Genomic DNA, 15,360 nt, shown 5'->3' on the forward strand with positions numbered 1-15,360 from the left:
GTGAGGTAAATGATTGGAATCATGCTTATATAGTTGGTAACTTGCATGTATTCTTATGAATTTTAAGTAATTGGCAATGTCCTCTGTTTAGGCATTTCTACTGTATATAGAGCTCAGAGAAGTATACGGCTGTGGAGCTAAGTGGAGACACTTATTAAGGTAACCTCTTGGTACTAGAGCTTGATCCCTTTGTGTGTTCCACCATACCCGTTGATGGTGATGGTAGGAAATGTATATGAGTAGTGTAGAATAACATGATCATTATAACACCTCGCATTTCTAAGTTTAAATATTAATATATGAATAAATACCCTTTTTGGTCCCTAACAAAAAAAACGGTCCCCAATTTAGTCCCTTACAAAAAAAAATTAGTCAGTTGGTCCCTAACAAATTCAAAATGGACCTATTTAGTTGAAATCATGGTCCCTCACAAATTCAAAAAAGACCCATATTAGTCCCTCAAAAGGACTAAAATGGGTCTACTTTGAATTTGTTAGGAACCAATTGACTAATTTATTTTTGTAAGGGACTAAAGTGGGAACCGTATTTTTTGTTAGGGACCCAAATGGAACTTTACTCTTAATATATTAAATGAGAATTAAAGAGAAGGATTAGTGAAAATACTGAAAATTAGGCCAAAATACAAAGAAAGGGCAAAACGGTAATTAGCCAACACGCAACCCTAGGAAGATAAAAATTGAGTAGAAGGTCTCATATGGTAAAATTAACCCTAGAAATGGATTCAGAACGAAAAATTGAGTGTTTAGGCAAGTTTCAGAAAAATTAGTGAATAGCGTTTTTACCGGGTAAAAATACTGCAGTACGATTGCACCATAAAACGTGTCGATTGAGTTTTGAGCTCTAGGTTTTAGATATGAGTTATAAATGGTCTATAGAACTAGGAAATATGATTTTTGCTAAAATTTGATGGAAGTAAGTTAGTTTGGGGAAGCGTGCCAACGGCGCGCGCAACAGCTTAAAACAGCATTTTCTCCGAACGACCGGAAAACTCCGGATTCATCTGATCAAGTATAATTAAAGGACAATGATTAATGTTAAAAATTAGAGTTTCTAAATAAGTTGTGAATTTACGGACGTTTAGTCGAAATTCAGATTAGTTTTAAATCGCGTGAAGTGGTGGTGGGGCCCACCTCACTTAAGTTACTTAACACATGTGTCATAAGGACACTATTCACTCACCACTTCCCTTCCTCTCTCCCTTGAAGCCCGCGGACACCCCCCCCCCCCAATGGACAACCACACCAAGCTTTCTTTTCCTTGCTAAATCACTCAAAACCTAACCAAATCCTTTGAAGTTTGACTTGAAATTCATTGGAAATTGCCTTCTAAAGCCATTGGTGGTACTCCTAAGCCTTGAAAGCTACTAGTTTTTGAGATATCCTCCCTCAAGGGCGCGGCTCACTTGGCGAGATTTGCAGTCATGGAGCTTCTAGGTGCTCCAATGGTGGAGTATGCTTAGGAGGAGCCTTGCGCCTAGCTTTGGGGTGAGTTTCCTTGCATTCTAACGGTTTAATCTTGTGATTGATTCCATCAACCCTAAAGGGGGATTTTGTGATTAATGTGTTTAGAGAGCTCAATTGGAAAATATTTGTACATGAATGTGTCTTAGAATGATGTGTATTAGCCATAAATACAATAAAAATTATTGGTGAAAAATGTGGATTTTTAACTTAGAAAAATTTTAGATTCTCATGACTTTGAGTTTTGAAAATGTGTTAGGATTGGATTGGTGAGTTGTTGTATGATTGTATGTTGAGATAATGGGATTATATGAGGTGTGGAGTGGTTAAAATTGAATGAAAATCTTTTGGAATTGCATAGGTGACAATTCGGCCATTTAGGGAATTTTAGGGATTTGAAGTTGTTGGTATGGCTTGGGTGATGTATCAGGTGTTAAATGGTATTTAGATGGGTTGTGTGGTGGTTGGAAGGTTAGAGAATCAATGAAAAATAATTGATGGTGTTGAGAGTCATAAAGGATCCTAGAGTAAGATATTAAGCAAAACGACAATTAAAAGACGTAAAATGAAAAACGACAATTGATATGGCCTTTCGGCAACCTTAGGATGCCTAATAAAATGAGAAAGAAAATTTAGAAAAATAAAATGCAAATTTGCACTTGTATGGCCGAACCTAGAAGGGTGTAGGGGAGGTTTTGACGGTTTTCGTATTCTGATGGAATTGTCGTGTACTGGCGAATTTGGAGAGTTTGCAAATTTGATTATTAGGTACATTAGAGGTCTTAGAACACATTTGCAATTTGGGGAGTTTGGAAAATCAAAGGAAACTCTGGCGAATTTTCTGTAGAATTGGCATAATTTAGGCGAACTTCAGAAGAGCATATCTCCCTCCACAGAGGTCCGATAGGGACGTGCCATATGCCATTTTGAAGCTTGAGATGTCCTCTATCTTGTGGTAAAATTGATAGAATTTTGGGTTGAAAGTCGGTCTGGAGAAGGAAAAGAGGGCAGACTGCCCATTTGCTCACTGTACTTGTGGCAGTTCTGGACCGGTTTTGGGAAATTTATTTCCGCTTCGTTTCTTAGTCAAATTAAGTGTATGATATGTAAAATTGAATATTGAGGTGTCTATTTTTTTGTATAAAAATTTGAGAGCAATTGGTTGAGTTGATTTTCTGAAGTAATTCGTGGAGTGAGGGATGTTTGGAGCTATTTTGGGGTTGGCTGGCAGCTTTGCTTGTCCAACTTCAAACGACGATATCCAGAGCAAAAGAGATCGAAATAACTTATGTGATAGCTTCCTAGAAATTTAATTGAGTTTAGAACAACATATCAAAAGATGGGAGGCTTGTAGAATGCAGTTTGTCCGCAGAAAAATAAAGACCGAACCATGTTCGGATAGTTAGAAAACGTAAAATTGAGAAATTAGCTAAGTGGGTTTATGGGAACCCCTTAGTGACTTGTAGTAACTAATATAAGTTATAAAAGTATTCTAAATAAGTATTCCGCAAAGAGTTTACATTTACGATCACAGCTTTTAATTATTACGATTTTATTTGTTTTAAATGCTCGCGTAATAAACGGAAAAAGTTTACTCGCTTTTTTATAAATGAATTGCTGTGATTGTAATTGCGCTTAATATCATAATTAATGTTAACAATACTAGTTTACAATGGGCTGTTATATTTTATGGTATCAGAGCAGTTTTGTAAGGGAACTCTGATAAAGTATAACTATATTTTGTGTTGCATAGCTATCTGTGAACTATTTATGATTAATGTATATGTGATTCCTTAGTGTGGGTCTGATCAGCTCATTCCTTTGTGTTACATGTACAGATATCATGAGTAGGGCACGTGGTCGCCTTGGAACTCGAGGTGCAGGTCGTCTAGCAGCACCAGATCCTATTACTGCAGTTCTGAATGCTCTGCAGGAGGAGACTGCTACCAATAGAAATATGATCGAGACCCTGATGAAAAATAATCAGGATATGATGCATGCCTTCATGAATGAGATGAGGGAAGATAGGGCTCAGAACAGGAGGGATGATTCTCCTCCACTTACGGCTACGGAGACTCATACCCGTACGCCATCTGTTACACCTCAGTAGGAGGGGAGTGGGGCTAGTCGTCAGTCTCAGGAGGCTAGTCGCCAGACTACTGATCCTACTTATATCCCAGAGCCTTCTGTGGATCCTTCTGTTGTTGCTCAGTTGTCTGGGGTTGCTGGGCAAGTATTTGTTGGTACTTATGAGCAGAGGCTCATTTCTTTCAGAAAGCATAAACCACCAGCATTTCTGGGGTCAAGGGACCCGAAGGTTGTGACTACCTGGTTGATGGGTATGGAGAAAATATTCCAAGTTATGGGATGTCAGGATCCCCAGAGATTATTGTATTCTATGTATATGCTTGAAGGGGATGCCCACGAGTGGTGGTACAATGCATCTCACCCTTTTACTATTCAGGAGGAAGAAATTACTTGGGCTTTATTTGAGAGACTATTCCATGAAGAGTATTTTCCCAGGGATGTTCGGGAAGCTAAACAGGGTGAGTTTGAGAAATCGGTACAAGGTACCATGACTGTTGATGCCTATGTGGCGAAGTTTAATGAGTTAGTGAAGTTTGCAAACTATGGGGGTGTTTTGCCGACTCCTGAGTTTCTGTCTGCTAAGTTTCATAGAGGTCTGAATGAGAAAATTGCTAAGAGGGTGTCTAATACTGCGGTGAGAAATTTTTCTGATCTAGTGACCCAGTGCAAAAGGGTTGAAAGTGTTTATAGCAGGTATCTGAAGTCTAGCTCTTTGAGGACACCTGGTCCTCCTGGTAATAATAACAGAGATGGCTACCATCAGAATAATAATAGAGGTAGGGGGTTGTAGGTAAGGTAGTCTCTGGGTCAGTTCAAGAGGGGTGGTGGTCAGAGGAGCGAATTTAATGACAGAAATTCCAATCCTCGATGTAAGAAGTGTAAAAGGTTTCTTCAGTGCCCTTGTATTGTGGCTCCAAATGCTTATTTTAAATGTGGTAAGGTTGGGCATTATGCCAACAATTGTTATAGTAATACTGGGCAGGCTGCGAATCTGCAAGCCTTGCCATCTGCTCCTACGGTTGGGCGTGTTTATACTACAAATGTGCAACAAACAGAGAAGGCACCTAATCTGGTTAAAGGTATAATTTTTATCTCAAATATTGATTTGTCTGTGTTATTTGATTCGGGAGCTACGCATTCGTTCGTGGCAGAATATGTTGCTAAGGGGTTGGGATTAAAAGTATCACGGATGATTCCCCCTATGCGTATTACTACGGCTACAGGTGAGGTTAGTGATTCCTCCTTTATTTGTAAAGAGGTTGGATTTATTTACGAAGACAGGGGTTACACTATTGATTTGATTATCTTGCCCCTGGCCTTTATTAATTTGATATTGGGCATGGATTGGTTATCTCAAAACTGCGCGATGATTGATTACTGCGGCAAGAGGTTGATTTTATCTCACGAGAAGCCCTCGGTTACTCCGTCTCCCTTTCGGTCTATGTGTCAAGCTGTTAAAGCCTTGAAGGCTGGGGACCAGGGTTATATTTTCTTGGGTGGATTGGTGGGTGGTAAGGAGATAGAGATTTCTAGTATTCCAGTGGTTAATGAGTTGGTGGATGTATTCCCTGATGAGATACCGAAATTTCCACTTGAGAGAGAGATTGAGTTCTTGATTGAATATTTTCCTGGTGTGGGGCCTATTTCTTTGGCTCCATAATGGATGTCGCCGCTGGAGTTGGCTGAGTTGAAGAAACATATTGAGGAGCTGTCTGCAAAGGATTTTATCAGACCGAGTGTGTCTCCGTGGGGAGGACCTGTAATATTTTTTAAAAAGAAGGATGGAAGCATGAGGTTGTGTACTGATTATCGACAATTGAATAAGGTTACGGTTAAGAATAGGTACCCATTGCCGCGTATTGATGACTTGTTGGATTAGTTGAGGGGTGCCTGTGTGTTTTCTAAGATTGATCTCCGGTCCGGATACCATCAGATTCGGATTAAACCAGAGGATGTGCCTAAAACAGAATTTCGTTCTAGATACGGACACTATGAGTATCAGGTGATTCCTTTTGGGCTTACTAATGCCCCCGCGGTGTTCATGGATTATATGAATCGCATCTTTAAACCGTATTTGGACCAGTTTGTAATTGTGTTCATTGATGACATTTTGATCTATTCTAAGAGTGAGGAGGAGCATACAGAGCATCTGAGGACTGTGTTGTAGATATTAAAGGATAAAAAGTTGTATGTGAAACCGTCTAAATGTGAATTCTGGTTATCTGAGGTGCAATTTCTGGGTCATGTTATCTCTGTTAGGGGTGTTGCTGTGGATCCGAATAAAATTGATGCGGTAATTGACTGGGAGCGACCGAAGTCTGTTACTGAGATCCGGAGCTTTCTGGGTCTTGCTGGATATTATCGAAGATTTATTGAGGGGTTTTCACAATGGTACTGCCATTGACCCGATTGACACGAAAGGATACTCCTTTTGTGTGGACCCAGGAATGCGAGAGGTGTTTTCTAGACCTTAAAGAGAAATTGACTACTGCTCTTGTATTGACCTTCCCCGATCCGGAAGGTGAGTTTGAATTATACTATGATGCTTCCAAGAAAGATTTGGGGTGTGTGGTGATGTAAGAGAGGAGATTGGTTGCTTATGCTTCTAGACAATTGAAGCCTCATGAAGAGAATTATCCGACGCACGATTTGGAGCTTGCTGCTATTGTATTTGCCTTAAAAATCCAGAGGCATTTTCTGTATGGGATGAAATTTGCTGTGTTCAGTGATCACAAGAGTTTGAAATATTTGTTTGATCAGAAAGAGCTGAATATGAGACAGCAGAGATGGGTGGAATTCTTGAAGGATTATGATTTTGAATTGAAATACCATCTGGGTAAAGCTAATGTGGTGGCTGATGCCTTGAGTAGGAAGTCTGTTAGTGTGTCCCAGCTGATGTTGTGGGATAATGAAGTGATTGAACAATTCTGTGATTTGAAATTGATGGATGTCTTTGTAGGCAGGATGGATGAATTTGAGTGTTTACGGGTGGAAAATGAATTACATGAGAAAATTAAAGAAACGCAGGTACAGAATGACAGTGTCAAGTATTTGAAAGGGCAGAGTGGGATATCTTTTAATGAACAAGGGTTATTATTGTATCAGGGCAGGATTGTTGTGCCCAAGGAGTTAGCAGAGGAGGTAATGACTGAGGCCCATAAGGGTCAATATGCTGTCCACCCAGGTGCCACAAAAATGTATTAAGATTTGAAAACTAAGTTCTGGTGGCCTGGGATGTAGAAGGATGTTGTTGAGTATGTGTCAAGGTGCTTAACTTGTCAGAAAGTTAATATAGAACATCAAAAACCTGTCGTTTTACTTTAGCCGTTGGATATACCAGAGTGGAATGGGAGAGCATCTCTATGGATTTCGTTGATGGTTTGCCTCGGACTCAGGCTGGTCACGATTCAATTTGTGTTATAGTAGACAGGCTTACGAAGTCTGCACATTTTCTGCCAGTGCGAGTAGACTTCTCTACGGAGAAATTAGCAAGATTATATGTAAAGGATTGTAAGGCTCCACGGGATACCGGTTAGCATTGTTAGTGATCGGGACCCGAAATTTACTTCTCTTTTTTGGGGAGCCTTGTAGCAGGCTTTTGGCACTCAGCTTAGGCTGAGCATTGCGTATCACCGACAGACTGATGGTCAGACAGAAAGGTGAAGGTTCGAAAGATTGCACCATAGTCATACTATAGTGTGCATACATGGGTGGAAAACAAAAAAAATTTGCAGCGGAAGCATAGACCATCTATACACCCCATATATGAATGCTTTACGTTGAAACGATAGGGTTTCATAATTACCTTTTCACTTGTAGGCGCAAAAGGATGACGCCCTCCAATGGTGATCCACATGGTTATCTTCTTCTTGCTAGCGCGAACTCTTTCTCCTTGATCCCTCCTTATCCTCGGTGGCTGGCTAGGCGAATGCAAGGTAGGCTACCAAGTGTTTGGATTATTTTTCTCAAGACTATAATGGTGTCTTGAGGTTAGGTGATGGTGTAACAAGAGAGAGAGAAGGAAAGGTTGGAGCTTTTTCTTTTTCGAATTCTACACACCCATAGGAGAGATGATGCATCAGATTTTTATAAAAAAACTGATCAACCACATAAGCCCCTCCTATAATTAGGCGCACAAGTTAAAATGATGAGAGAGAGACTTTCCTTGATTCTCTCCATCTCATTATGCGCCCCACATCAGCTCCCTTTAATTAGGTGCACACATTAAAAGGATGAGAGAGACTTTCCTTGATTCTCTCCCTTGATTAGGCGCCCCTCATCAGCCACCTTTAATTAGGCCCACATATTGAATGATGAGAGGGACGTTCCTTAATTCACTCCCTTTAATTATGCGCCTCTTTAATACCTTTCCTTTCCTCAGAAATTTTGTTGCGACGGTATTCATTTAAATTCTGAATTCAAATGAAAGAGTAGTTGAGAGAATCTTCATCCAATCTCTATTGGATTATTCCTTTAAATAATTTTAAATTATTCTCAACAACCTAACCTCATAGAATTTAAAATTCAAATTCAAATTTCAAATTCCAATTTGAAATTTAAACCCAAATATAAATTCAATCTTATCCAAGTTCGTAATTCGAAATTCAAATTTCAAATTTCAAATTTCAAATTCAAATTCAAATTTCAAAATTCAAATTTCAAAAATTCAAATTTCAAAATTCAAATTTCAAATTTTCCCAAACCTTATTTTGGTCAAGTCAACTCTTTGACTTACTAGGATTCATGCCCCATGGCTTCTTTGGCCTATCATCATATTTGGGCCCATTAGTGGAGAAAACTCTTTCATCACTAATGCCCCAAAAGGGCGTATGGATCAAGTGGGCTTGGAGTCCCTACTCCAATCCAACTTGACTCATAGTCTTGACAAATCCAACTTGACTTATAGTCTTGACAAAGCCCAATAACTCATTATTGGTCCAAACTTGCTATAACTTGCAATAAGGAATAACCTTTGTGTGTGACCCATTAGGCCCAATTAGTTACTGACATAAATAAACTTGAACCAGTTAAACTCCTTTAAAAGGCCCAATTCATTTAATGACTACATGATACACTAGCAATGCTCTGTAGCCCCAGAACTAATTGAGTTGATCAAGTGATCTACCTTTCTGATTTGGATACTGTGCCAGCATTATCCCTCACATCGTCATTCACATTTAGTCGAGAGCAAGGATAGAGTATCATCTCTCTTTATTGACTAAATATAATATTTCACAGGAACTAGGAATCTTCTTCTATTGACTCTAAGACAAATCATGACTCTTCATGATCTCTTACTATGCATAGATTCCCGAGTCAACTAAAAGTCATCTCAGCCCTACCGGTCTTTGTGAACGACTAATCCCTTATAGGGGATTGTGAGTCCTTTCGGCATGTCCATCTATACTCATGTATTCGAGTTATACCCAAGAGTACACTGTTCTCCCCATTTTTCAGGCGGATAGAGTTGTACAGTCAAAGTATAACTCTAGGACATAGTATTCGATGACATCCTAAAGTCTAGGACGATCCGCACTACCAAACGTTCAGAGACTTTTCAAATCCAATGATACTCTTTATAATGAATCCTTGTGGAGTCTCTAAGCGGGTCAGTTCAGTGCTATCTGTTCTCCAACAGATCCACCCACGACATCAGCTAAGGCATCAGCATGCCTACATTCCATGAGGTCCTTACCTTGTATCTCGATACAAGTAGATGATGTCGTACTAGTCTTATTGAGATCACCAATACCCTTTCTGAAAGTATAATTGGCCTTGAAGGCCGAAACATGCGTGAGGGAAAAACAAAATTTTTTCGCAAGCGGAACACACATGCATATCAAGATACATACTTCAAGACGTATGTCATACCTTGTTCGTGAAAACTCAAGATGATCAAGGTTGGTCTGAAGGGTTCAGACCCTCTAACGTTGATCCACACCACCCGCGTCTAGATACAGGAACTCCTTCCAGTAAGACCGCTGATTGATCACCACAATAAGGCTTGTTATGCGCTCAGTGTGTGATGCAGGAGGCTAGATAAAAGTGTTTAGAAGAGTGAAGTGTTCTAAGAGAAAACCTCACAAGGGGCGCATAAATGAGTAGAAAAAGGCTTGGCTTTTCCACACAAACCTAAGGAGGAACTAACTACTACTTAAGCACACAAGAGGAGCCTTTTAAGTTTCAAAAACAAATCAGATTTTTCTCCCAAAAATCTGATCAAAGTGGCGCCCTTGGGAAGAGAATAAGTGGAGTTGTTGCATTTCAAAAATTGCCAACAACATCCCAGAATATTCTCATGAGACTAAGTTCAAAACCTAGTCATCTGATCATGAATCATCATATAATTAGCTATATGGTGCGCCCCATATAGCCAAAAAGATGACCAGATACATTTGAGTTAGTTGCATTTCAAACTTAAATCAACTCACTCAAATATTCTCCCAACAGACCGTATCTTCTGGAGCTGATTTTGATGATCAAATCTAGCCAAAATCAGCACCCCATTATCCTTGGATTATGTCCAAAAGATCTCCTCCTGATATGTTCCAACAATATCTCATCTTATCCTTTTGTTATGAAACAACTTTTCATAGCCAATTCAAATTCGAATTTCAAACATTTGAATTTAAACTTTCAAACACTTAAATTTTAAATTCAAATTCTAAATTCAAATTCAAATTCAAATTCAAATTCTAAATTCAAATTCAAAATTCAAAATTCAAAATTCAAATTTCAAATTTCAAATTCAAAATTCAAATTTCAAATTTCAAATTTCAAATTTCAAAATTCGAATTTCAAAATTCAAATTCAAAATTCAAATTTCAAAATTCAAATTTCAAATTCAAAATTCAAAATTTAAACATTTGATAATTAATTTAAATAATTAAATTAATTAGTAATATCTTGGACTATCCAAGCCCATTACTTTGATCCATGCGCCCTCCACCCTATCTGTGGAGTTCCAAATTACTTCTTGGGCTAATAACAATTGTTAAGCCCAATACCTTTAATGCTAGAGCATCTAGACAATTAGGTGTTAGTGTGTGACCCATTAGGTCCAACATAGCCACTGACATAAATGGGCTTGGGCCCAATAAGCCCACAACCCATCTAATGACAACACAGAGCACTAGCAATGCTTTGTTGCCCCAGAACTAGTTAGATTAATGACTTGATCATCCTATTACACATATTTGGTTGTCGTATATATTTCCTTTCGTCTCGGTTACCTTCCCATAAAACCTAGGGTAAGGAAGCGTATCAACCCCTGCGGTTTAGGGTAAGCTTTATTCGAAATAGGGAATCTTCAATTTACAGACTCTAAAGGCAGATCATCTCATGATCTCTTTTACTATGCATAGATTCCCGAGTCCCTGTAAATGTCTTCCCGATTTCTCCGGTTTACAGATAACCTAATCTTTCACAGAGATTTGACGAATTCCTTCAGCTTATCACCCTAGCCCTGTGCTCTTTCAGGACAAGCCCAACAGTATACCTATGAGTCTCCATATTTCAGGCAGACGAGGTATACAGTCAAAGCATGCCTTCTAGAACACAGTCTAGGTAATAACTTCTGGTCTTAGGAAAGACATACCCAAATATAAAGAGACTACTCTAATGATACTCTCTGTGAGAGTTCCTCATAGAGTCTCTTTGTGGGTCTGTTCAGTGCGAGCTATACCCTTATAGGTCCACCCACGACTTTAGCTAAGACATCTCCATATCTGTAGCTCATGAGGTCTTTACCTTGCATCCAAATACAAGTAGATAAGTCGTGCTAGTCTTACCCGAGATCACTGATCCCCATTCTCAGTGTCTCTAGACTAGGAACATAAAATTAGGAATAAACATGCAGTATCCTTGAATCCTCATGATCGTGATCTCATCACAGATACTCAGGAGATACCTATTTTATTCCAAGGGGTTTATCCAGTTACTCATATAAATATTAATAGTAATATTGAGACAAAATATGAAACAGGATAAATAGTGCTTTTATTTGTGACAATATAAAAGGTCTACATATGTCCTAATCTAATCAAAAGATTTTCTCTAGGACATCCATATACTAACACTTTCTTGGTATTCAAGACCAGGAATAGATTTTAGGTAATAGACATTGAGTGTCCTCGACTCGAGTTCTCATGATCATGATCCCTATCATAGATCCCCGAGTGAACACCTGCTCTATTCCTAGGGTCTTTATCTTTAAACGCATATTAACAATAAAATATTGGCGAGACATAAATATGATAAAGATAAAGTTTGCTCAAATTTATTAATCATGATATACCAAATAGAAAAACGTGTTCATCTGATAAAACAGATTGTCTCTATTACACCTATATACTAACAATCTCCCACTTGGCCTAGAGCCAATCAGGTCGACGTGTCAAACCTAAAGACTCATAATGATTATCATGTTTTCTCTTGGAGAGACCCTTCATCAGAGAATCGGCCAAATTATCATCAGTGGGGACGTAATCCATCTTTATCTCCATTCTTTCAATAATCTCTCGGATGAGGTTATACTTACGGAGCACATGTTTGGATCTTTGATGAGACCGGGGTTCCTTGCCCTAGGCTATAACACCAGTGTTATCACAATACAAAGGTATTGGATCAACAATGCTCGGAACCACTCCAAGTTCTGCAACGAACTTCTTGATCCAGACTGCCTCTTTAGCCGCTTCTGAAGCCGCTATGTATTCTACCTCAGTAGTAGAGTCTGTCGTGGTCTCTTTCTTGGAACTCTTCCAAGAAACTGCTCCACCATTTAAGGTGTATATAAAGCCCGACTGAGATTTACAGTCGTCTTTATCACTCTGGAAGCTTGCATCAGTGAACCCCTTCACTATCAGCTCATTACTGCCACCATAAACCAGAAACAAATCCTTAGTCCTTCTCAAGTACTTAAGGATTGTCTTCACGGTCGTCCAGTGACTCTCTCCAAGGTCAGACTGGTATCGGCTCGTAATGCTCAAAGCATAAGAGACGTCTGGTCTTGTACATAGCATGGCATACATGATGGATCCAATTGCTGATGCATATGGAATCCTCTCCATGGTTGGTTTTCTGATTTGTTTTTAACAAATAGGCTCCTCTTGTGCGCCTCTTTATATATGTTCCTTCTAAGGGTTTTTAGAAAACCAACCAAGCCATTCTCTTCTCCTCTCCTGCGCCACTTTTGTGAAGATTTCACATTGAAAGCTTCACTCTTTCAAACACTTTTTTACCTAGCCTTTCTCTTCACACAGTGTGCGCTTAGCAAGCCTCATTGTAGTGATCACTTGGCGGTTTCACAAGAAGGAGTTCTTGCACCTAGACGCAATGGGTGGTGTGGATCAACGTTAGAGGGTCTGAACCCTTCAAACCTACCTTGATCATCACGAGTTTTCACGAACAAGGTAACATCATGCTTTCCTAAAGCATGATCTTGAATGCATGTGTGTTCCGCAATGAAAAAGTTTTGTTTTCCCTCCAGCATGCATCGACCTTTAAGGCCATTTCCAACTTTCAAGTGGTATCAGAGCCTGGTTGCTTTACCATAGACGGGTGATGGTACCTTGTTTGTGATCATATTTTTCACGGTTAAAATTTCTTTAAAAGTTAAAGATTCAATTTTTACGTATGGATTTTAATTTACAATACTTTAAACGGTTAAAGTTTTCGTTTTTATGAACATGTTATTTCGAATGCTATGTTCATGAATCCATATGTATACATGGTTGTTTTTACTTTGTGAAAGTTTTAAAAAGGAAACACCTTTTTTGAAAGGTGTAGTTCGACCATGAAAAGTGTTTTGAACACCTTGATTGTTTTCTTATTTTTCTTCATGAATTGTTTCAGAAACATGGCATGAAATTTTTTGAAAATTTGAATCATATACTCTTGTATATGGTTCGACCATATTGAGATTTATGGCTACATGCATGGTTTAATTTTATGCTCTTTGAGAAAGAATCAATACAATTTGAATTAAATAAATTGTTGTTTAATTCGGCCAATTGAAGAATTAAGGAAAATTTAGAATTTTAATTATGTTTTAATATTTAATAGTTAAATATCAAGACATACGTGAAAAATATATTATATGATAACATTTTTGTACTTGTCAGTTATCTAACATTTCAGGTGCAAAAGAGGAAGGGGATGGTCATGGTGCCCGGAATTTGAAATTTTTAAATTTTAAATTAATTTGTAATTTTGGGCTCTTTTACAAGAGATGTAATTTAAATTTCAAATTTTTGTAATTTAAATTTTGTCTCTCCAAGATGTTTTGGAGTTTCTTTAATTGTAATTAGAGAAATTAGGCTAGTGGCGTATAGACGACAAGAAGCCGAGACTTGAGAAGCAAGATGGACAAAATAGCGAGCACCATGACTATCTCAAAATAAAACTGTTTTAAATGCATGTATGTATGCATGAGATAGAGTATCGCGATATGTATGCTTTATGGCTTATGACGTCTAGTATGCATGAGTTGGACTAAATCGCGTTTGTATGATTATTATGCAAGTCCAATTGCGACTAGTTTAAACCGTTAGATGTATGACATAGGTTACGACTAGCATGATAATATATTAATGCGTTTGATGAGACTTAATAAACCCTTAATAAAATGAACCCTTAAAAGGAAAAAAATTATTAAGCGCATGATTACCTCCCACCACCAATATTACTCAAACCTCCTCTAAATAGTGGTGCTCTACAACCCAGTTGGGACCCACTGTTTCGTTGAGTAAGAGTAGTATTAGAAGTGTAAGACACTTGGGGTGCTGGTTAGTGCTTAACTGAGACATAAGCTGCAGGCCCAGCCGGGCTTATGTGCTTAGGGTAATAGTGCTAGGTTGGTTGCATGAGATGCACCACTAAGTGACAAGGAGTTGTCAACCTAATGTTAAGAAAGGGTATGAGATACCATTGATAAAGATCAATCCATTATTTAAATTAATCTTGCGGTCTCAGACGGGGGTTAAAATAAATAATCTCATTCTTAATCCCACTAAGGTAAATTCTAAAAGTAGAATAACCCTAAGTCAAAAGGAAGGGTCATTGACTTAGATAAAATAGTGGGAGGGGAAAATTACTAAAAATCTTTAATAATTTATTTTTACTACATGTCCAAATATTAATTAATTTTTATCTTTACATTTTCAGTTAATTAGTATGACTAATACACTGTCACTGCGCTCAATACTTGATACGAACAAACTGACCGGTCCAAATTTTATGGACTGGTATCGGAACCTAAGAATTGTTCTAAGGGCTGAAAAGATTGCTTACGTCCTAGATGCTGCATTACCCGTAGCTCCTAAGGAAGGGGAAGATGGGTTCGCGGAATATGATTTCGAGGCCTACAAGCAGCACATGGATAACAATGTGTTGGTTGTCTGCAACATGTTGGCATCCATGTCGCCTGAACTGCAAAAGCAGCATGAGCATATGGATGCTCCCTCTATTGTCTTACATCTAAAAGAGTTGTATGACATTAAAGGCAGGCATGAGAGGTATGAGGCCTCAAGAGAATTGTTCTGTTGCAGGATGTCTGAGAGCATGTCTGTTGGCAGTCATGTTCTTAAGATGATCGGTCTGATTGAGAAGCTAGGAAATCTAGGCTTTATCATGGATGTCGAACTAAGTAATGACTTAGTGCTCACCTCACTTCCACCTTCCTTTAGTCAATTCATCATGAATTACCACATGCATGGGATGCAGGTGAGCTTGCCTGAGTTGTTAAGTATGTTAACAACTGCTGAAGTGTCTATCAAGAAGGATAGGACACAAG

General features: G+C 38.5%; 1 protein-coding gene across 1 annotated transcript; it reads right to left on the reverse strand.

Annotated features, from left to right (window-relative positions):
- Positions 1–12,151: 12,151 nt before the first annotated feature.
- Positions 12,152–12,637, reverse strand: LOC133289811 (secreted RxLR effector protein 161-like). Its single transcript, XM_061487814.1, has one exon. The coding sequence runs from the start codon at positions 12,635–12,637 to the stop codon at positions 12,152–12,154; it is 486 nt and encodes a 161-aa protein (XP_061343798.1).
- Between the last annotated feature and the right edge of the window lie 2,723 nt (positions 12,638–15,360).

The sequence above is a fragment of the Gastrolobium bilobum genome, unplaced genomic scaffold (assembly GCF_033153095.1).
Source record: "Gastrolobium bilobum isolate Gb01-03AN ecotype WA unplaced genomic scaffold, APGP_CSIRO_Gbil_v1 utg53782, whole genome shotgun sequence".
Taxonomy (NCBI): domain Eukaryota; kingdom Viridiplantae; phylum Streptophyta; class Magnoliopsida; order Fabales; family Fabaceae; genus Gastrolobium; species Gastrolobium bilobum.